General features: G+C 39.1%; 1 protein-coding gene across 1 annotated transcript in view; it reads right to left on the reverse strand.

Moving 5' to 3' along the window:
• Positions 1-1,102: 1,102 nt before the first annotated feature.
• The window catches only part of ELAVL2 (ELAV like RNA binding protein 2), a gene marked incomplete at its 3' end in the record, with an annotated part of 53,029 nt that continues 30,720 nt past the window's right edge, over positions 1,103-23,411 (reverse strand). Inside the window, exons 4-6 of the mRNA XM_079548807.1 lie at positions 21,899-22,002; positions 3,522-3,675; positions 1,103-1,332 (exon numbers count right to left, since the gene is read on the reverse strand). Coding sequence (XP_079404933.1) covers positions 1,103-1,332; positions 3,522-3,675; positions 21,899-22,002 — 488 coding nt within the window. The remainder of the gene's footprint in view (positions 1,333-3,521; positions 3,676-21,898; positions 22,003-23,411) is intronic.

Consider the following 23,411-nt stretch of genomic DNA (forward strand, 5'->3'; position numbering starts at 1 on the left):
AAAACGCACTGTTTAATAAAGAAGAATCACAAACAACCAAAAATTTAAAAGTTTCAATGCCTGATGTTGCAGAAGATGGCTATTATATTGCAATTACATCATTCTTCTTCCCAAAGAAGCAGCACGAACATTCCCCAAACTCTGAATACAAGCAGCATCCCTCAGTGCTGACCTCCAGCGCTGTTGAGCACTTGTGGCACAAAGGCTGATAAGCTGGAAAGAGTCTGGAAGTTCTGCTAGAACACTGTCCATGAGCTCTGATCACCGGGACCTAAAAGGAAGGGTGGCCCACACACAGCTTCTCAAGGCTGCTACGTTCTCTTCTTTCTAAGCACACAGCAAGCTGATTTTGTTGTTTGAAAAATCCAATAGCACACCTTGGAGTGTACCAACAGCACATTCCAGTAACATGGTCGGGGTGGGGGCTGGAAATAAACTATCAAAGTCACTGAAAACAGCAAGACACTCAGAAATGCAGGTAATAGGTTTTCTTTCACTCTCCTCTTGCCATTTGTACTTTTGAATACATTGAGTCGTCATAAGGAACTATATGCTGCAGTTTCCACACAATCAGACATATCCACAAAAACAGGTGCAAAAGATACCTGAATTTTGGAATATGGGAAGACACTAGCATGCACTCAGTAATAAGCCAGGATAAAATCTCGAAGACAGAATGGAGAAGAAGTACAAGAGTTGAGGAAGTGAAGGATGGCTGTGGCATATCATATGGCTAAGAGATATATTTAATTACTCATGTCACTACTGACTGAATCAGCTTTCAAATTAATGAAGAAAGCACAAAATTAAAAGCATCCTTAAGTGATTTGTACTTTTTAGTGACTGTCTACAGTAAAAAGAATGTTATCTCGTTTTTAACAATAAATAGGTTTACTAGATGCTTTCCAGCCATCAACAGGTTGGAACACATTTTTCTCTTTCAGCTATATTCTTGGAGCATAGCTGCAGAAACTCCATGGGTTTCTTTCATACAAATCACAGAGGACAGGAAGAGGACAGAGAAGATATCAAAGAGTGCAGGGAAACCAACAGGCCCCTGGGAAGATGCATTTTCCAGCTTAGTTAAACAGAAGTATCTGACTTACCTAAAACGTTGAGCCTGCTGAGCTAGAGGTGCTGGATACCTTCTGTTTGGAGAGTGGTACAGCTGGGAAAGGATGGCTTGATTGGTTTTTTGGCTTGGATTGTTAGCAAACTTCACAGTAATGGGCTCTGTGGCAGCTGGAGGCTTCTGGCCGTTCAAGCCTTTGATAGCTTCTTCTGCCTCGATACGTTTGTCAAATCGGATAAACCCCACACCTCTGGACATACCTGCATAGAGTGAAGGAAACTAATAAATTCGGAGGCACATTTGACAATATTTGATTCTCTCAATGAGTGCTATAAACAGTTGCTGAATTTTTAGCTTACTAGAACTGGTCATACACTGGTAGAAGTAAGACTTTTTAGAAAAGTGTTGCAGTGCTTGTTTTTTGGGTTGCGTTGGTTTATTTAAATTATACGAGGCAAGCTGCTTAGAAAGAAGCCATGGAAGGCTAAGTCAGAGTATATGCTGAAACAGTCATTTTAGAGGAATGGAAGTGAACCCAGAATTGCAGAACTCATTTGCACTGTAACCTCTGTTCAGTTGGTGCTACTCTGCAGTATCTAAGTGATTTACAGAACCTCCATAAATACAGTCTACTCCCTAGAAAGGAGAAATGCCTTATGTTCTCTTGCAGCACCCCTTGAAGTTCACTTTGAAGCAAATATGGTAGAAGAACACAAGAGTGTTCTAGGTTGCAGTAATAGGAATTACAGGACAAGTTTATTTCTGTAAGTGAAAGACTCCCTTTCAACATACAAACGTGTTTTTGTTGGGATGTTTTTGAAGGCAACTGATTTTTTTGGGCCACAGACTCTTCATGGGAATAGGCCAGTCAAAAATAACAGGCAGGGAGATCAGCAAGTATTTATAGAAAGTCTTAGGGAAATAAATCAAAACCTCATCCTGCTGCTTGGATATAAACATACTGAGGTGTCAATACTTGCATCTACCACATTAAGCTTCTACGTCTAGTATTACTTTTTGTTGTGTGCTCAGTTTAACAGTCCTGAATCCATTTAGAAGCCTCTTACATTTCTGTTCATGAATAAGCAGGCAAGTTTGAAGTTTGTCCTCACTTTAGAAAGGCATTAACTAGAAGAAGCTCTAGAGGCAAGTGTCACAGTCTCAACTTCGCATTTTTCATCCATCAGTTTTTGTCACAACCTTATTATTCATACCGTTCTGAGTCTCTCTTCCATTCTTCTTAGCAACTTTGAAAAAAAGCTTAACCTGAACAATCCATGTCAGAGAACCACTGTGTTCCAACTAGGATGAGTATGAGTACTTAGAATTATAGTAAACATTAAGTTCACGCGTACTTATTAGCCCCCATCAAATGCCACTCTTTCTGTGCAATATACAAAGCACTCTGGAAGCAGTTATTTGTTGAACAAAGATTAGAAATATGTCCAGCAAATCTACATCTTCTACAAGTCAGTGCTTTGCATCTAACAATCATTTTCATGTTTCTCTCTCCTCAAAGCGTCAATATTGAGATTTATGTTAAGATAAGTGCAAAAAAAAAAAAAAAAGCCTGGGCAGTCAACTATAGGCCAGCCAACCATCAGACAATCACATACATGTAACATTTTCAAAGTAAGGTTATTTGAAGACTTTAAGCCAGCATGAAAGTTCAGCATAGATGTTTTACTGCCCTAGTCTGAAGAGTAACCACCAGTGTCACTGACATTCATTTACTTATTAGAAACACAACCTAGACTGTAACTCACCTTCTAAAGCTTATTTCTATTTATACATGTAAAAGACACTCTGAAGACATTTATATGGTGTGTGAATGTGGTTCCCAGGCACATGGATTAGTAGTGGGCTTGCTACTGTTATACTGACAGCTAGACTTTGTGATTTTCAGTGTCTTTTCCAACCTAAATAATTCTGTGGCTCTTTAAGGCATTGCTAAATGCAGAGTTGAACTGCTCCTGAGGAATTCAATATTCATGCTCTTCAGAGTGTCTCAAGTGATCAAGGCAACCATGAAGACAGTCTTAATAGCAACTAACAGTCCACACCTTTTGTAATTCAAGCCTCCAAGAACCAGCAGTGCATTTCTGCATAAAATTATTTTTTAAAAAAATACATAGTAGCATTTCATGTATGGGGACTACTTTTACATAGAAGCTTGGAAAAGAAGATGATAGCAGCTGTAGATTTATTACAAGACATGAAACAGGATTCAAACCTGCACCTATGTGGTGGAAATGACTCAAGCTGGCTCATGATACTCCACAATCTATTTTTGTCCATTCATATTTATGAACAATTGTAGCAGAGGTTTCCATTTTTTAGCCCTTATACAGCTTTTATACATTTCAGAGACAAGACTACTGTACTGAAAGGTGAAATATTTTTCAAATTGCTAGTCCAAGAACGAGAGCACACAAAGCTGCCCACTTACCAGTGAGCTGGTCAACTAAAATACGAGAAGTTATAATGCGTCCATATTGGGAAAAGAGTTGTTCCAGTTCCTTCTGAGTCATTGTTTTGGGAAGTCCACTAACATACAAGTTTGCATCTCTGATAGAAGCTGAACTTGGTCGCGCATAGGAAACCTAAGAAGAACATGAAGTAATAAACATGACATTCAAAATACTTGGAACAGAACAAACCACACTGTTCTGAGATACTGAAGTGTTTTTCAGGATAGACACTTCACAATGACAGCTGTAAGACAGGAATGCAACACAGATCAGAAGTTGATTGCATAAACTCATACGTAACCTGTAACTTAAGCAGTGTTCTTAGTAGAAGAGAAAAGCAAGGTATATATACACCAAATCTATATATAAAGTGTTATTTCTGAGCAATTTTAAGATTAAAGAGGATTAATACCTAAAAATACTTTAATATCTAAAACTACCATTAACAACAAAAAATACCAGGGATACAGTCTTTGACAATTCAGATATCAAAGCAAAGACAGTATGAAGCACTTACAGATCTGAAGATGTTGGAGTACTAACTCTGCCCACTCTAAATGTACAAAGCTCACTATCAAATCACATACAATCACCCAGAAGGTAAAAATAAAAAGTCGCATTACTAAAAATGTGTAGCAGAAGAGGTAATGCAACAAGGAACAGCCTGATCTGGAAAGGACCTCAAAGGCCCACCAGGTCCAGAGTTTTACTTGCCTGCCTCAAAGTGCTTGCCAGATAGACAATTTCGTAAAAACTATTACATTCAACTCTTAAATATATCATGCACAGTTACAGGGCTCAGTATCTCCCAATGAAGTCCTGACAAGTTTTACCTGTAAAAAAAAACACCACAACTGGGCACACACACTAGTGGAACAGGATAGAACAAATTGCTTAGGGGCTTATCTTGTACAAAATATAAGGGTAAAAGGATTCTTAAGGAATAGCTAGATTTATCCCCTTTCTCCTCCATAATTCAGGTTCTGTGCAGCTGAAATTCGATTCCATAAATCTACCTTTTGCCTAGCCTTGAATCTATTTTCAGAATGCTTCCCACTTCGTTCACACATAGGTCAAAGAACTATAAGGCCCCTTTGTAAGGTGAAAGCAAAACAAAAAGCAATTAAGACTGATTGCCCCAATACCTGAACAAGCACTATCCTCAGTGCTGTTTTAATCATACGACCTACTAGAGAGGCATTATTAAAGGCTGTCTTGCTGAATGGGTTGACCTACAAAAATTCTATCTGTCCAACTTCAGACATGCTCCAACACAGAACCCTGTGAGGTGCACTACCTTCCTTTTTAACACAAAAGCCACACAAGAACTACAAAGGTGTCTTCAAAGTCCTTGTTTTCTGGAGTCTAGCATAGGCAACTGGGAATAACAGCAGTCTTTCCTCATTTACTTTGAATATTTTTAACCAAGGTGTTCAATTTCAACAGAAAAGCTGTCAGTGCCCGAGTTTCACAATGAACAGAAGTTCCCAGTTCACACAGTTTCAATCCTTCATAGAAGAATGCTCTTTACTGGAGCTGAGTCTACTTTCCTCTACATGCCGTTTCCTCTCCTCTTTTCAAATTCTAGAAATATGCACTAAATAGAAATATGCACTAAATCTAAATCAATTTTTTGGGACAAATTGAAACCAAACCTCTGAGGACAGGCTGGAGGAGTTGGAGCTATTCAACCTGGAGAAGAGAAAGCTTTGTGGGGATCTTATATGGGTCTTTCAGTACCTGAAGGGTGCCTACAGGAAAGCTAGGGAAGGACTTTTCAGAAGGCAGTGGAAGGACAAGAGGAAATGGCTTTAAACTGGAAGAGGATCGATTTAGACTAGCTATTAGGAATCAATTCTGTACTTTGAGGGTTGTGACACACTGGAACAGGTTGCCCAGAGAGGCTGTGGATGCCTGGATTCCAGGATCCCTGGAAGCACTCAAGGCCAGGCTGGATGGGGCTGTGAGCAACTTGGTCTGGTGGGAGGCGTCCCCTGCCTATAGCAGGGGGGTTGAAACTAGGTGATCTCAAAGGTCCCTTCGAACCCAAACAATTCCCTGATTGCCTCACCATTTCAGAGTTATTCTGTCATCCAGTAATATACGCTGACAAATATTACTTTCTATTATATTTTTTCTTTCCTTCAAAAATTTCTTTTACGTGTTTTAACTTCTTCAATACACTGTAAACTAAAACAGTTCATTTTGTGGATTTGCACAGCAGCTGGGAACTGATTACAATCAGTTTTTGCTAACTAAGAGCTTAGAGAGTACTCCATGAAAAGAGAACTGAGGATTATTCCTGGAAGATGATATGAAATACTTAGCTAAAGTAAGATAAACACAGCAGGTGTGTTTCAAGGCATTAAATGACTGTAATCTGCCATAAGAAGCCTCTAATTATGACAATCATAACACCAAAGTACCCAAAATGGCTGATTACGGTTGTTTTGCAGTACCATACAACTAATTTATTCAAATACTACACAATACTTCCATGTAAATCTTGATGAAATCTCATGAACTTGCAAACAAGGCATCAGGTAGCAGATGTTGAAGAGAACAGCAATTGCATTCCTGTGCCTTGTGAAAAGCTCTTTTTTGCACATCAGAAGTTTATCAGGTCCTTCCAGAGAGGCAAACAACTGTTCACTTCTGAAAACTTTCTACTTTTGATTTCATATTCAAGTCCAAGTCACTGACATTAGCTCTTCACAGAAAGACAGGCATGGAGAGACCTCTTATGTCACTGTGCTGTTTCTTATTACCAAACTACATGACCATTTCAGATGAGCATTTGTAGAGTTAAGTATGATGAGCAGAACAGAACTACAGAAATGAAAATGAGGGGGAAAGCATGGCATTGAAATTCAAACTAACAGAAGAGGAATCAGGATCAGTACCACAGGCATGGCAGATTTCCTGACAGAGCTACATCAAATAACCGATTCCGGGCTGAATGGTTTGACACATGTTCAGCAACACTTTTTGCATGTGGCAAATCTGCTACCACCACAGAGCTGTGAAGCCAAGACCCAGAACTTGCAAGCTGTGTCTGACACCAAGTTCTTTTCTTTCTGTATATTCAACCTCCATTCTGCCTAACACCCTGTATTTCCAAGAACTTCTGCTAGGTTACCCCTTACTCTTTTATGAGCAAGAAATGTACACCTTTAATATTCCCAAGTGCACAGAGGTAAACTGAACCAGAGACAAGAAAACATACAGAGAATGAAGTTCTGCTGCATTCAGCTGAAAGATAGTGTTGGATACCCAAGAGGTACAAAAAACGTAACAACTAAGGAAAAAGGTATTGACAAAGTTGCTGTGAGCTTCTTTAAGTAATAAAACTATGTTATATTTGGCAGAAATACCTGAGGGGGAGCCAGGCCAGAGCTGAGACAAACTGCTTGGCAGCAGCCTAGACAACATAAAACCCTCAAGTATTTCTGAACAGCTGAGTTCATGTCTGTTCTCAAAATGAACCCCCTGCACTCCCCAGAATTCAGCACCATTAGAACATAAAGGGGCAGAGCAAAATCCATTGTTAATGGAACTCAGTGAACATTCAAGTGAAATCTGATGCCAATGGAAGCAGGAATAGATAAGTTCTACTTTACTTAGAAGTTAGATGAAGAAGATGCATAGCTGCATGGATCACTTGCACATCTCAACTTTATTGGTCTGTTTTTCATTCTCTCTGCAATGGAGATAGACTGAAAGTTTGTTTTATCCAGGTTGAAATTAAGCTGTCAGATAAGTTTTGTTTCTATATGCATTTGTTCATGTCCTCTAGAGAACAGTTAGCATTTCAGGCAGTGAGCATTGGCTGGAAAAACAGTGACTTATCTTTACATGTTAAGAAGAAAGCTTACTCAATGACCAAACATTTCTCTGCTGAGAGACTTAAAGAAAAAAAACACATTAACAAGAACAACTCATAGTTTACTCAAGATTAAATCTGCTGCAGAATTGCTGTGGCTAGCTTTGAACTCAAAATATAACTCAACAGCTTTCTAAGCATGCATTTTTCTAATCTTAGAGAACAGGGGCTGCAAAACATAAACCTTGCAAACTACTTCTGAACAGAAAAGAAGTCTATATGAACAGAAGATACCCAAAAGCTTGCCTAGGACACACCTCGGGCTGCTACTGTTTTCCCAGACTGCCTTGACCTTGTTTCAAAAGTAGGTTATATAGTTCTTGACAGATTAAATAACTCAATTTTCTACACAATCTAATGTAGTGATTGGACTCTCCATCCAGCTGCCCATTGCCCAAATCATTCTAATTCAACACACAGGATGGAGTAAAAACAACACAAGCAGAAACGAGAGCTGTTAGGAAAAGAAAAAGATGCACAAGAAGCCCTCTCAAAGAACAACCTTAGGTCAGTTCATTGACCTGTGAGGCACTATTTAATACCTGTTTTTCTCTTGCTCAGCCATACTAAAGTGGGCTAGAACCAAAGAACCATTGCACAAGGTCTGCTTGATCAGCAGTTCAAGTTCAGCACTGCAGAGAATGAAAATTCAACCTTTCTTACTCATACACTGGCCTGACAAATCTCCCTGCTGATGAGCACAACCCAGCAACAGAGGAATAGATAGCACAGTTCTCACAAATGAAGCTGCTGAAGCAGTATAGGTCTGGAAGCATGATGATGTCCCTAACTACAGCTGGTTTCCTGCTCACCGTCTCCAGAACAAACATGTAGCAGTACCATATGCTAGAACTGCCTCTGCCTAACCTTTTATCTTCCATTCTCTGCTACTTCAATTTTGCATTTTGCTGCACAACATGACATGTGGCAAAGCATTCCCACAGTTAGGGCTCAATGGGTATTCCAGCAATGACAAGAAGCATCGTTTCTGTACAGGTGATGTCCTCTCAAAGAATGAGCAGCCAGGAAGCCAGTCACCTTCACAGCGCAAGAACTCTCTCCAGGAGGAGCCTAAGTGCTGGTGACTTTGGGCAGGAGGGTCAGGCAGGAAACAACAGGAGAGACACTGACATGCAACTGCTACAATCTGACCAGGAAGATACAAACCCTTCTCTGAGCAACTGGAATAAGCAATAGGTCTTGCTCCCCAGGAAACTTGAGTCACATCAATATCTGATGAGGAATACCACAGGGTGGGAGCAAGCAAACCATGAGTTTTTAGATACGCACTGATGATAAGTTCCTCACAAATCCAAAAGGAGGATACACTGCTGGACATCATACTTCCAAACAACAGAGAGTTGGCTGGGGATGCAAAACTTGAGTACATTTTGGCCAAAGTGATCATCAGCTGGAGGATTTTAGAATACTGTAAGGATGGAGTAGGGCAAAACGCAGGACCACAGAAGAGCAGACTTGGGCTTGGGAGTGATTTTTGAATATCAACTCCTTTTAACCACGCTTTCCTCCAAGTCTAAATCTCACTAGATTCTTCCAAACTGAACACTATAAAACAGCCCAAAGATCCATTCTAGCAAACAGCAAATCAACTAAAGGTGACCAGATACCTGCTAGCATGTACAAGACATTAAATTTCACGAGTGTAGGATGTGAAAGCAAGGGCAGATGACAAAGGAGGAACATGCAAACTGTCTGAACAGCTGAAAAAGAGGATATGAACAAACGCATCAACATCAGATAACTAGGAAAGACAGAACTGATGCTGAACTCATAGTAATGATGAGAATGTTCGTTCTTGTGATGCATGGATGTCTACTGCCAAGGCCACTGTTGATAAATTGATAAATGCCACTTGGAATAGTTTGACATAGCAGTCATGGCCTACACTGAATGCTTTTAAGAAAGCAACAAGCTCTAACTAGTAAGTATTACTCAAGTTTCAGTGTAATTCCCCTTAAATTCAACAAGGTATTCATGTATTTTTCATATCTAGGAACATACTATCCATGTAGGGAAACCTGCAAAAGGTACTCCTGCCTCTTGATTCATACATACTGGCATTTACAAAGATCAGCCACAGTAAGAATACAAACAGAAATCAGTACATCAGGATCACTAACTAAACACTACCTCTAACCACTTCACTAAGCACCAGAAGTTCTGATCAGGTGGGAAAAAAAAAAAAAAAAAAAAAAAAAAAAGAATCACAAGTTCAAACACCTAATATAACTGAAGATTTAACTTGTTCCTCTGGGACCTTTTTCCTCTGACTACTGCAGGTCAGTATTAGAGAAAAATAAGAATGCACAAAACATTACTGGTACAAGAGAACTGATGCCCATGCAAAAGAAATTTGTATAAAGTAAAGGACATTTGGTTTTTATTCATTCAGATTCATTTTCCTGTCAGTTTCCTAGTTCAGTTACTTCCTGATCCTTCCAGATTCATTCCTTTTATGTAATATACATACACTGAATCAACAGCTGTACTGAAGTATTACTTCCACAGATACTTCAACAGGTGAACATTTTATCAGTAAGCATCAGAGTTTGCAACATCAGAACTATTAAACAGTGCAAGTCAAGAAGCAGCTGGAACGTCTGATTTTTAAATATTTAATGACAACATATAGAACACATTTGCTCTGCAGGAACCAATTTAAAAACTGTTTTCCTGGAATTTTCCATTGCTGCTAATAGCAAAGACCTGCTACCAGAACCTCAAATAATATGAAATCCAAGTATTTTCACTGCTTTAATATTTCATCTCTCAGCATCAAGATGAATTGATTTACAGCTTTCAGCCCAAAACTGTGAAAGCTAGCAGGTTAAGCAATGAAGTTGCCAAAAAAAAATGCAAAGATCAAGTCTTTAAAATAGAATGTCTCAATTTCTTACCATCTGCTACTACCTTTTGATACTTCAAATACTGTAGTTCTATCTTTTTTTTTTTTTTTTTAACCACTTAGCTACTTAATAGTCTAAAGAGCAAGCAGGGAACATATGTTGCCTGCATGAACTTTAGGAAAATGTGATTAAAATTTAAAACCCTCTGCTTAAGGTATTCTGGGATCTTACTGTTTTAGAAGTCAGAATTTCAATGTATGTTTACCTCCAACAGCTTCCAGTGTAAATTTTTAGCTTAGGATGCTTTGGCTGATAGATACTACCCATTTCTTTTAAAATACTTGTTTTAGTGGAGAAAAAGAAAACCAGACATCCACAAAGTGGGCTAAACATTTCTGCAAAGCATACAGGTGTATATTGGGAGAAGACAGACATTAGGAATATAAGCACCCTTGGCAAGCACAATAAAATAAGGATATAGTTTCTGCTTAGGCAATGTTCTCAGAGGTGACTGTACAAGGCAAGTGTCTTAACCTGCACTTAGGTCAGTATATGAGATGCCATGATTCGAGATCTCTTCATGTATTTCCAATAGAATGATGAAGCAGAACAGTGAGCTTGGTTTCAGCTGTCACTAGTCAGGAAAAGGCTGCCAGAAGAATGTGTTGCCATGCATTTATCAAGTCTACTTTCTGCCTCTATTCAAATTAAAGACGGACTCATTCCAAACAAACCTTGAAGGCTGGTTTTCCACTTTATGCAAGACTGTTAGGTTAACACATAGGTGCTGTGCAGAGTTTATGCTGGTGGTAAAAGCTTGTACTAACACATTTGTGACAAAAGCAGACTAGCAACATGGGCTTCCCTCTGTAAATAAAAGCGACTTAGTGTGTTTTAATAGTTCCCAAGAAAGGTTTTTTAAACACTTCTTCACCTACATGCCTAAATTAGTAAACAGACTGATAACAGGTTTTGCTTTTACAGCTTGGGCTGCAATAGATAGCCCAGAAATGGCTTTTCAGTACTTTTAATCAAACCATGTTTTGCTATTCAGTCCCCATCTTATGAAGAATGCCAGCTAAACCCAGTGCCAGAGTTCCAGGTTAGTAATGGAATACTTGCTCATTCCATGCCCAACGCAAAGGGAAGGAACAGACCAATCTGCAGGTTTGTTCACTCAGAAAAACAGACACAATCAGAACCACAACTGGCCACAAAGTGGTAATCTGTGGGATCCTGGTCAGAGGGACCAGGATGATTCACCCAGACACGAGGCTCATCAGAACACTGAGATGCAAATATACTAATTGTCTCAGGACGTTTCAGCACAGCAATATCAGTTCCTACGCACTGGATCCCCCATACTGCCACACAAGGACAGCTATGCTGACCAGCACAGCTCTTTATATGGTCCTATCAACAGCTCTGCTGAAACACTGAAGCTCCAGCTCTTTCACAAGTAAGCCTAAGGTAAGATATTAGAAGTGACTACTGATAGACACAATAGTTTACAAAAACCAAAGGACATACCTCAAAAAAAAAAACAAAAAAACAACCCAACTTCTTTTGAACTTTGACATTCCCTGAAAAAAAAAAAAAAAAAAAAAAAAAAGTAAAAATGGTGAAGTCTCCTTACAGATGGGAGTTGCCTGCAACTGCTCACTGGAAAATCTTCCCCTTTGCATTTTTTACCATCTTCACTCAAGCATGTTACTGCAGAGTGTGAACACTGGATATGATGTCTCAAACATGGGGCTTTCATCAGTTTTAAAGTTAAATATTGAAGAGAAAAAATTCACTGATTATAGTAATAAACTTGTGCTCACAAGGATAGGTTACTGTAAGATTTTGTACTTTCACTTCTCTTTGACCACATTATGAAATTCTGTGTTTGACTTGTCAGGCAGGAGAACCACCACAGCCACCTGGCACTTCTCTCCTGCAGCACAGCTCACATTTGGCAGACCCGGCTTTCCAGTGGATAGCAGAGCAAAAGACCCAGCTGCAGAGAAAATCTGGACCAGCTGCTGGGAAAACCTGGATCAGCAGGAAATTAAGGTAAAATCTGGTTTCAATTCTATCTATAAATCCCAGCTAGACATTTTAATCTACTCTTCTCTCTTTTCTTTGCAATTTCCTCAAAACGGAACATAATTTAATCATTATGAAAGCAGATGTAACAAGAAGCTGAGTACAGAGATGTAAGCTTTATGATGGACACAGATCATGAGCAGATGCTATTTGGATGAGAAGAAAGGTCTAAGAGGAATGAGACAACCATGTGAGAAACTGAAAAAGCCCACAAGCAATCCATTGAGATAAAAACATCTCGCAAGGTGTAAAGCATAGGATTCTCTAGTCTAGAAAGAAAGCATTTCTTCACAGTACTATTCCCAAGGGTATCTTGAAATACAGCAATATCTCCTTATGAAAGCAAGACATTTTTTCAATAACTAAAGACACACTGTATACAGAGGCTGAGCAGTCATGTTGACACAGGTGAGGCCAACAGTTGGTCTTACATCAGCAAGTCATCAACTCTTTCCTGTCACTATTAAGCCAGTCATTAAGCTATGGGTTTTCTAAAAGAATATGGCTTATTCTCATCATTTCTCAGGAGCCCTACTGATCAACAATAGCATTGTATTCAACACATGGCAACAACACACCGGAATAACAGCTTATGTTTCATTTAAGATTTTAAGGGTCTGTTCTCTCCCAATGCCCATTCAGGGTTTACAGCTAGATGAATGCCCTCTACTTAGGAATCAGTCAGCTTTGACTCTCACTCAGTCCCACGCCCCTGGATAGCACCGACTAATCTAAGAACCATGTTTCATTTGGAAAAGCAACTGTAATTCACTGGTTTTTCTGGACAGAGAAGATGCTTCAACTAGAAAGGCTGTTATAACTTCCAGCAGCTTCCAAAAAAACCCAAAACCAACTATCTTCTGTTCTAGAATTCCCAGGAGGAACACACCTTAGGAAAAAACAACTTCCCACTCATGAGAGAATTTTCTGCAAGCAACGTTGTTGAAGATATCTGAATCTCTTTCATGCAAAAGTGATAAAACGTGATTCTATAAGCAAGGACAGATCAAGCTGGTACTGCACTTAAACACTCTTTTCCGGTGTATTGTGTGCTTATACAGTTAGAGTATACCTTCAAAAAATCCTTGGAAACATCACCAACATAATAGGAATGTATGTTTAAGTATCCTAACATAACCTGAAGTTAATAAGATTTTTCATAACCTCAACAGGCTTTGAAAAGAGTCAGCTAGAGAATCTCTATGCAGCATGTCACAATATCCAGCAGCGTGTTTCAAACATTACAATGGTCTACATTTGCCTTTGGCCTTGCAAGTAGCAGCTTGGTGTATAAGAGTAGCACCATCTATTTAAGAATATGGTCAGTTTAGGCTAAAAATACATTGGTGGTCTCAGAAAGAATAAGAAAAAAGATGAACAATTAAGCCCAAGCAAACATCTGAGCACTGGTTACCAATTTCAGCAAGGATGGCTCAAGGCATTTTAAATTAAGTGTCCAGAGAGGTTGTCCTTGACCAGGACACTGGTTTTCCTTCTGTCTCTTGCTATTAGCACTGAAGAAGACGTAAGACACCATCTTCAGACATTAGAATAAGAAAGGATAGATATGGTACTTTGGGTTTGACAGGCCCTGAACTGCACTCTCCAGTTAAAATTTTTTAACTCTTCTGTAATCCTAAATACGTATTCTACTTTAGGAAAACAGTGGATGAGGAAGAACACCAAAATACATAATTTAACACATGAAGAAAGTCAGCTCTTCTCTAACTTACTTGAGTTCACAATTTATGTCCTGCTGGCAGCTACATTTCCTGGTCCCTGCTGTGCTGCTTTTTTCTTTAGATCAATCTTAATACAATTGAGAAGAAGGTGACTAAGAACCGTTCTTAAAATATAACTGATAAAGTGTAGTTCTTCAAGATGAACATCTAGCAAAATTACCTACCACAAAAACAGGCTTTCAGAAGACCTGGTCTGAAGTGGATACAAAAGATCTCTACTGCAGGGAACCTGCTTTAGTAAGGGAGTGGAACTCACTGATCTCTAAAGGACCCTTCCTACACCTACAGTGCTGTGATTCAAGTTGCTTCCATCCACCAAATCACACATGCAGAAGCATCGAAGTTAACAACAGGAAACAAATGGAAACCCTGTTAAAAACTAACAGATTCAGGTTTTCATAAAAGTGCTTGAGACAATATAGGTAAAATGCTGTACTATCAGAAATCTATTGTATTACAAGAGAAATAAAGCAATTAAGATCACTGATGTCTTTCTACAAAAAAATGAAATAAATATCGCGCACTCCAGTGGATATAAGGATAATAGAGATTAGAATATAAGGAAAAACTCTTTTACAGTGAGAAGCACTGAAAGAGGCTGCCCAGAGATGTGCTTGATGACCTGTCCCCAGAGACTGTATCAGACCCTGGGCAACCTGATCTAGCTGTGGTGACCCTGTTCACTGTGGGGGAGTTGGATTAGATGGCTTTCAGAGGTCCCTTCCAAGGATTCTTGATTCTATGCTAATCCCAGGATAACAATTCTGCTGACTGCTTTGCCTTTAAAGGGTCTGCAGTACAGAAGACTTCAAAACCTGCAGTCAGTTATCATCTCTTTAAGAATTACTTACAAGATCTAATTTACGTGCAAAGGAAGAACAACAAATAAAAGGAGACATTCTCCAAACTTCTTTGCACCTGGAGAAAAGGCTTTCCTACTTCTGGCAGCCCTGAGACCTTTCCCATCCTTATCATTCCTGATTCTGATCTAATGAATACACTCTCCTCACTAATGCCCAACAGCTGCAACAGCATTACACACTTCAAGCACCTCCAGTTAAAAAACATAACCACTTCACTTAAAATGACAGGACTACATAGTATAATATCCAGCCCTTTACAGGAACATACAAAGAACAAAGCAAGCAGCCTCAATACTGCTTCTGTTTTTGAAGCTGAGATGAACAAAAAGAAGTGTACTTTTAAGTTCTCCATGTTCCTCCTCAGCAGCTCTCCAAACATAGAAACACTGACAAGCACATCATTGAGTCTGCCCCGCATTAATCACTACATACCTTGTAAAAATGTGAAAAAATAATTATCCAGATACTATTTACCTATAAAGCCTTTCACAAAAAAGTCTTACTGCAAGGATGAAAGATGCCTGCAGTCAAAATTTACAATGTCAAATAGCCTGGAAAACCATTAACTTGAAAAAGGTCAGATTCTCAGTACTTCTATAATTTCCAAAGTAAGTGCATCTGTATTTTGGAGTTAAGTACTCTTGATGAGAAAAAATAATTGTTTTTAATAAGCCGAAGCAGATGTTCATGCTTGACATTTGAAGCTTTCTGGATGCATGCAGAAAAGTCATATCCTACTTAGACTTTCCACAGCATGGAGAGGGCTAAGGACAATTAAGTGTAAATTGGTCCTGTTTTTTTTAATTATTATTTTCTTGCATTCTTAGTACTCAGCCCTATGGCAACATTTACAGTCTTCCTCCAGCACTGGTTTGCCCTACCACATCTATTCATGCTGGATATCTTTTGTGCAGGCTCAGAGAAGATCAAGCCCGCTCAGCTCAGCAGCCTTAGTGCAAACTGCACTGGTGTGAGGAGCCTCTGATCCCGGGAAAGTTGCAGTATACTCCTGCAAGAAAAGTGAACTGACCTAAACAGGAAAAAAGCTATGCAATGGAAGGAGAGACAAGTACAATTTAAAGCCCAGTCTCAGATTCTGTGTTATTCACTTTGGAGTAGTTTGGCATTAAGGAAGAGCCATGTCATCCTATCGTGGTTTGCAGGATATGACAGCAATATGCTCTCACAAGTGAATCCTTCTCTGAACACAAGGAGTAAGCATTCAGATAAGCCAATTAAATAACATTCATCATCTGACAGTATGAAGAGATTTGAATTTCAGTGAAGAACAAGTTTTACTTGGAGGTGAAAAGGTATGTGTGGGGTACGAAGGGGGCTTAAAACAGTTAAAGCTTTGACAGCATCTCCATAACACAGCTAAAAGTTGTATAATTACCATTTATATAACTCCTGAAGAAATTTATGGCAAAAAAGCATCTTTACCTTTGTTCCAAGATAAATTGTTCTACTGCTTCAGATTTACTAGAGTGCTTCAATTTTACCTGAAGAACACTCCTCAGGTATTTAATAACTACTCCGTCATGACCACAAAACTGTCTGGCACCACACCCCTTCTCTCTATCTTTGCTGATTGACAACATCAGTAAAATTCACTGGCTTTAACTAAACCTCCAAACAGAATTCCCTTTTGCCACTCACCAGATCAATGTTCTTTAGTACTGTAAGAGCAGAACTGAGGTGGTAAGGAGGCTCTCATTTCACCTGCACAGTTCAATTGCCCCGGGTATTTAGAATCAGAATGGTTTAGATTGGATAAAACCAACTCACCTACTCCACAATTCATACATTTCATTGCTCTCCAGAGAGATGAGAAGTGACATGACTAAAATTTTCTTCTAGAAGTGTCAATGTTAGAGAAGAGAGGAACAATCAAGATATTTTTTTCCTGCTGCACTAATTCAGAAATCAAACAAGTACTTTTTTATCCAGTGTTTTATTATTTCTTATGAAACACTTTCAAAAGCACTGTCATAGGTTTGTAATGGTACAGATCTTGAGCAGCAAAGTTAGAGGACAATACTTTTAAAATGAATCCTACTGTGTATCTAATTAATGGTTCTAGATAGCGGTTCACAGTGAAACTGCACAGTATAATGCCAAATGCTTAATGACATACTATCTCAGAGGACACAAACAAAGCTGCTGCACATGCCTTCAAGTCTCTCTTTGCTGTATTTCCAACACTGAACCAACAGCTAATTGCTCTAATTGCAGTTTTGTACAACAAGGCAGTGAACTACGAAAAATTGATGGCAAAAGTAGGACTTCTCTGCATGTGGCCAGAAAATCACTGAAACTTACTTCCAACTTCCTTTTGGAAATGTTACATGTTAAGTCTGATAATTATTTCTTTAAATATATGCAAAGCTATGAAGGAGTGGGAAGAAAACCCATGGATTTAATACTTTAGATAAAATACTTAAATCTATATTCCCTTGACAGGTGATAATTACCCACATAAACACTAACAGTCAAGTAAAGAACTCAAAAGAGGAAAAAAAAAACCTTACTAAATCTGATTTTTAAAAAGCAGGTAGAAGGCAGTTAGATAATCGATGCTATCTTACACAGAAGGTTAGGCCTGTAGCTAGGACAAGCTATTTTCATTCCCATTTCCAATTAATTTCCAATTAATATCTGTGTATGTGACTGCACCACATGTCACCTGCATTTAAGAAAGCCACCTGTTAGCCCTTGTATGGGGAAGCTCTGCCATATGGAGAGCTGAGATAAGGACTGAGGGAAGTTCCGCAGCCCCATCTCACCCTGTGTCAGAAACAAGCATCATGTTACTGATACAAGCTCTGTCCTTTGGGAGCTCCAACCCACTCACACCACATGCATCATTCAATCACCCTGGCACCCACAAGAAGGAAAGCCAAACTCTGAGATCTGTGTCCTTCTGCTAGCATTAATCACATTAAAATCCACCTCCTGACACAGCTTTGTACCAGTTGAAGGACTGACCACTGTTTTTTTTCCCCCCCTTTTAAGAGAAAGAATTCTGTCTGTGCAAAAGTCATTTACGACTTACTGAAAGATACTGCCATTCAGATCATCTTATTATTTAAACTGTCTTTCTGAAGGAATTTTCCCTAAAGTGAGGTGAAGGAAAATTCACAGAGGAAATCTACCTAACAAAGCATGTGCTGAGTTCACCTATCTACATGAAAGGAAGTGATACTTGCAGTATTGTCTGCACCTCTAAGCTTTCCACACTTGGGAATTATGTTTTCAGGACAGAACAGAACAACAAGCTACCATACAAGCAAATGGGTAATCAAAAGCCATCACTGCACACACACAGTTCTACAGTGGCTTTGCTCTATTTAGGAGTCAGTGAAAAAGTACTTCCTAGAAACATCTTCCAAAAGAGAAGCCACAGAAAGTGTTTCATGTCTTCTATGCCATAGCTTATTTTCACCTTGAAGCTGAGTATCTCAGTGAAGCCAAAATTCCAGACTACTGGCAATTCTAATAAGCCTACTTACATGTATTCCATAAAGCACTACAAAGGATGGTCTTTTAGAAAAAGGCAGCAGACAATAGGTTCAATTTTGCTACCCACACAAATAGCCAACAGCTTGCAAATTCATGTTTTAAATATATTTTACTTTAAGAAGACAGTAGGTGGCATCCCTTTTAGGTGTCAGAGGAATATAACCAGTGTTTAACAGTTATATTATACTAAAGGAGAAGCTGTGGATGAGGGGTACCTGTCCTATACACAATTCTAGAACATCTCACATTGGGATCAATTCTCCCTGAACAGGAGAGCACTTAGTTCAGGCACGACATGAAGGTCCATCACCTAAACAATTTCCCTCCAGAACTGCATGCCAACAGGGAAACAAGCACTCTCAGCAATTAATCTAGCAATCTGAGAAAATTTTTACAGAGATCTGAGAAATGCAAGGAGAATACACATCTTTTCTTCTAAAGTAAAAATATCCACTGAAGGCACAATTCCATCATTTTTCAGGACTGTACATTAAAAAGTGGCTGATATCCATGTTTTAAGTTTCGAATTTAACTTCAAATCAAATTCAACCACGAGCTGGATTTTGAGTTTGCCAGTAAGTACATAGTTTTTAAATGGGCTGTCAGGTCCAGATAAATAGGAATACTGCAGGTTCCATCAAGGTCCTGGTACTGACTGCTCAGAAAGGACTGCTGCCCCAGCATGTTCCTGCACAAAGAGCTCTGATATCAGCTTCACTTCTGTTCAGGATAGTCTCTGGACTGATTAGAGGAATATGAAATACAGCCTGCTTCCCAGGTGACTATTTATATTGCTTCAAAGACAAAGGCAGACATCCCTGACAGTTCTTCTCAACCACACAGACATCTCAGCTCTTCTAACAGAAGCAACTTTCTAGTGTACCAATGCCCTAAGTCCTGAAGCACATCAGAAACCCCCTTAACCAATCCTTTCCACTGTAGTGTTGAAACTGGTAAAGTCAATCAGTTTTAAACAGCATATGGGTGAATACAACCATGAGAACTTGCCCTGAAACCCAGCTTATGCTTAACAAGGGAGGGGAAGGGAGTAAAGCAGTCTTTTCCCAACTATCGTACATTAACCTTGTAAGAATTTGCTGAAGTTGAACAGAATGGAACACGGGCAAGAAAAGTCATGACAGAATGGCAAGTTCTAAGAAAAAAGCCAACACTCAGTCACTTGTCTTTTAACACAGTCCACAGAATACCCTGGGCAGATGCATTCCTTATTCTTACAAGCCAAGACATTTAATCCTAATTAATGCTAAGTTGCATGTACTTGCAACATTACTGGAGTAGAAATTTATTCCAAGTCTCCTTCAAAATCTGCACATGCTTCTGGAGCACCAAATGATGTCCTTCCAACTCGCCCCACCAAACAACATGGAGAGCTCCCTGTCTGCCACAGCCAAGCACCTACCCAAATCTTTTCATGACTCAGTGTTTGTCAAACAGCAGTATATGTGTGTTTCAAATAGCATCACATACTTATAAAACTTCATCGATACGGAAGAGGTAGGAATTCTAATTGTAATCACTGTCACCTCGAATTAATTTCAGCTATGTTCAACTGGCTCAGCAGGGGCTTTTAACTTCAAACATATTAAGAGGAGAGCTTTTGGTTACAAGATGGAGGGGCGTCACTGCTCAAGAGATCAGACTGCAAACCCTGCTGTTTAATGAAGAAGCTGGCTGACACACCACCTTCAGACACTAACATCTGTGGAACGGATTCAGAAGTCTCCATTATCTGATAGATTTTCATCTCCTATCCTGAGATTTCAGAACCCAGACAATTGTTTGCATGAATATTTTCTTCTGTGTATAATTGTGTGATGATACACTTTAAAAGTATTAATAACAAAAACATAAGAAACATATGCTAATTATAAAGCCATTTCCTCTTCACCATGACCCTGTCTTCATACATTTGGAGAAAATGAAACCATTTTGCAAGAAAGAAAAAGATGCAATTGGAATGAAGCAAGAAAAAACAACTGATGAGCCAGGTCTCAATATTTGTACTTTTAGAAATTCAGTAAACTGAATTTAGTAAATAGGAGACACAGGAGTGTGCAGTGCAAGACATCCCTTGCTCTCCTCTTTTCAGCCTGACAGATCATCAACTTTTCTCAGATGGGTGATGATCACAGTGCTAGTTACTTTCTGGCCCAGGCTAGCAGATCAAGAAACAGGCACCTTGCTCCACAGCTAAGGACTAGATGAGCCAGTGCCAACCTTAGCCACAGCTCCAAGCACTGTGGCTTAAGTTTTGGAAGAAATAACATCCAGCTCAAAATCATATTTAGCATCTGACTATGAGTCAGTCATCTTACCCTATAAATAATAAACAGCCCAGGTGCCCTTCGAGCTCTCCTGTATGACAGCAGACTGAACGACAGGATGTCCCTCTAAGTAGGGATGCCTTGAGGACACATGCACTGCAGTAACACCATACACCTTGACATCGAGAGACTCTTTGTTGATACAGATCCTCAGTAAATGAGTAACAGCAAAGACCCCAAATCCTACATAAGCTTCTATCTTAGATTGACTGTGTACATGTAATCCCTTAGACCTAAGCCATTGCCAAGCTAGAAACTAGGGGTGGATTTAAACATATTGAAATCAAGGTGGAATTTAGAAAACAAGAGTCTCCTCTAAACCTTGTGACTCAATGGGAGGGTCTCCTTGAGAAGCCTGTTTAGTCCTATATATCTTGTAAAAGTAGGGTAACTTATCTCAAATCTTGTGAAGTTTGTCTTACAATTAAGTTTTGTTAAATTACTTTTTTATAACAATAAATGTACTGCTGCTTTTCTTTTAGAAGAGAGGTGTACAGCTCCATCCATGACAGGAGCTAAAACAAGAACATGAATTCCAAACAAATAACCATATAAACACTAACTACCTCGCACAACCTTGCAAGACCAGTAACTCAAGATCTTTGTAGCCAAAACAGTTATCTCAGCATTTGATTTTAAGGACATGCAAGAGAATATTTTTAGGCTGCAAGTGCCTTGAATTATATCCTCTTATTTGAGAAGGTAGGTAGAAGTGCACAGGGCAGCCTTCAGACGAGATAAAATATTGCACATCTGTAACTCAAGCAAACAAAGCATTTGATATGATTTCTCATTTAGATCACACTCACGTGCAAGTGCTAAGAACTTGCAACTCTTGATTTTCTATACTTAATTACAATCTAGCTTTAAATCTAACTAGGTTACAAAGGACAAATCACCTACTTCATGGTGAAATCCTACACTATTTTATTGCCAACAGCAGAACACCTGAATTTCATTTGGAAGAACACAAGTCATAAATAAGAAAGTCAAGAAGTCAAAAACAATTTAGTTTCTCAAAGTCATAGAAAGAAATACATACTTTTATAGTTTTAGTTTGAAGTCTCAATCCATTCAGGGTGTTGATAGCTTTTTCAGCATCCTTCGGGTCAACATAGTTCACAAAACCGTAACCCAAGCTCTGTCCTGGTTAAAGAAAGGAAAAAGTGATCATTAGCGTATCTATGCTGTCAAACAGAAAACTAGAAGTGTTTTAAAAACCTGAAATGCACACACAATGAGTCATACTGAGGAACAGTCACCTGCAACAATGAAGATTAAGATGTTCACAATGCTTTATTTTTCCAGTAAGGCTAATATCCTTAACTAGCCTTCACTTTTCCCATAGATTACTCTAAGTTCAATGAAGAAATGGCCACAGTAATTTTAATGAAAGACTTGAAAAAACTACATGAAATACATTCAGTAATTTGTTATTAACTGTTGGGAGACAAGAAGTAATGCAAGATTTTTCAAGTTCATCTTTTTAATTGAGTACAGAAAGCATAATGGCAAAATTCTCTAATAATACTTCAAAATAAGGGAATTTCAAAGGCATTTTATTATCAGAATTTGAGCCAAGAGATCTCCAAAGCTGACTGTTTCTACAGATACTACTCACACAGAGTACAGTCTCATGGTAGCAAGGGGTTTTAAAAGACCATTTTGTTTCTCTATTCATATCAACTCATACAAATGACTGGACATCAGTTAAGTATCATTAGAACAAAGATGCCATGTTAACAGGTTCTTCCAGCATCACCAGTTCAGCTACCACAATAAAAGGAAGGGATGTCATCCAAGGGGACATGGACAGGATTGAAAAGCAAGCACATAAGAACATAATGACATTCAACAAGGCCAAGTGCAAGCTGCTGCATTTGGGCCAGGGCAATCAGATGTGTACAGATAGAGATTAACTTACTGACAGTAGCCCTGTAAAGAACAACCTAGGGGGACTGATGGACAAAAAGTTGGACATAATCAGAAGCATGCTCATGAAACATGGAAGACCAATATGCTGGGCTGCATCAAGAGTGGAGTGGGAATCACGGGAATCACCTCCCTCTGATCCACCCTCATGAGGTCCCATCTCTAGTACTGAATCCAGGCCTGGGGCCCCCAACATAAGAAAGATGTGGAGCTCTTGGAGGAGGTGCAAAGAAGGACCACAAAAGATTATCAGAGGACTGGAGAACCTCTGCTATGAAGGAAGGCTGAGTGAATTGGGCTTACTCAGCCTGGAAAATAGAAGGTTCCTGGGAAAGTTCCATTTCAGCCTTCCAGTTTTTTTCCTTTTTTTTTTTAATACAATATAGTAGCAATGTGACAAGGGGAGAAACTGTTTTAAACTAAAATATAGGGGAGACTCAGGCTATATTGTACAAATACCACTTAGAGGGCAGTGAAGCATTGGAAAAGACTGTCCAAAAGAGCTGTGGATGTCACAGCAATTTGTGGCAATTCTGTGTCAAAGAAACACATAAGCCCATGAGAAGATAAAGTCTGGCTAGCAACAAGCAATACAAAGCCGGAAGTCGAACCTCATCTCTTCC

This window comes from Tetrao urogallus, assembly GCF_951394365.1.
Source record: "Tetrao urogallus genome assembly, chromosome: Z".
NCBI classification, from domain to species: Eukaryota; Metazoa; Chordata; class Aves; order Galliformes; family Phasianidae; genus Tetrao; species Tetrao urogallus.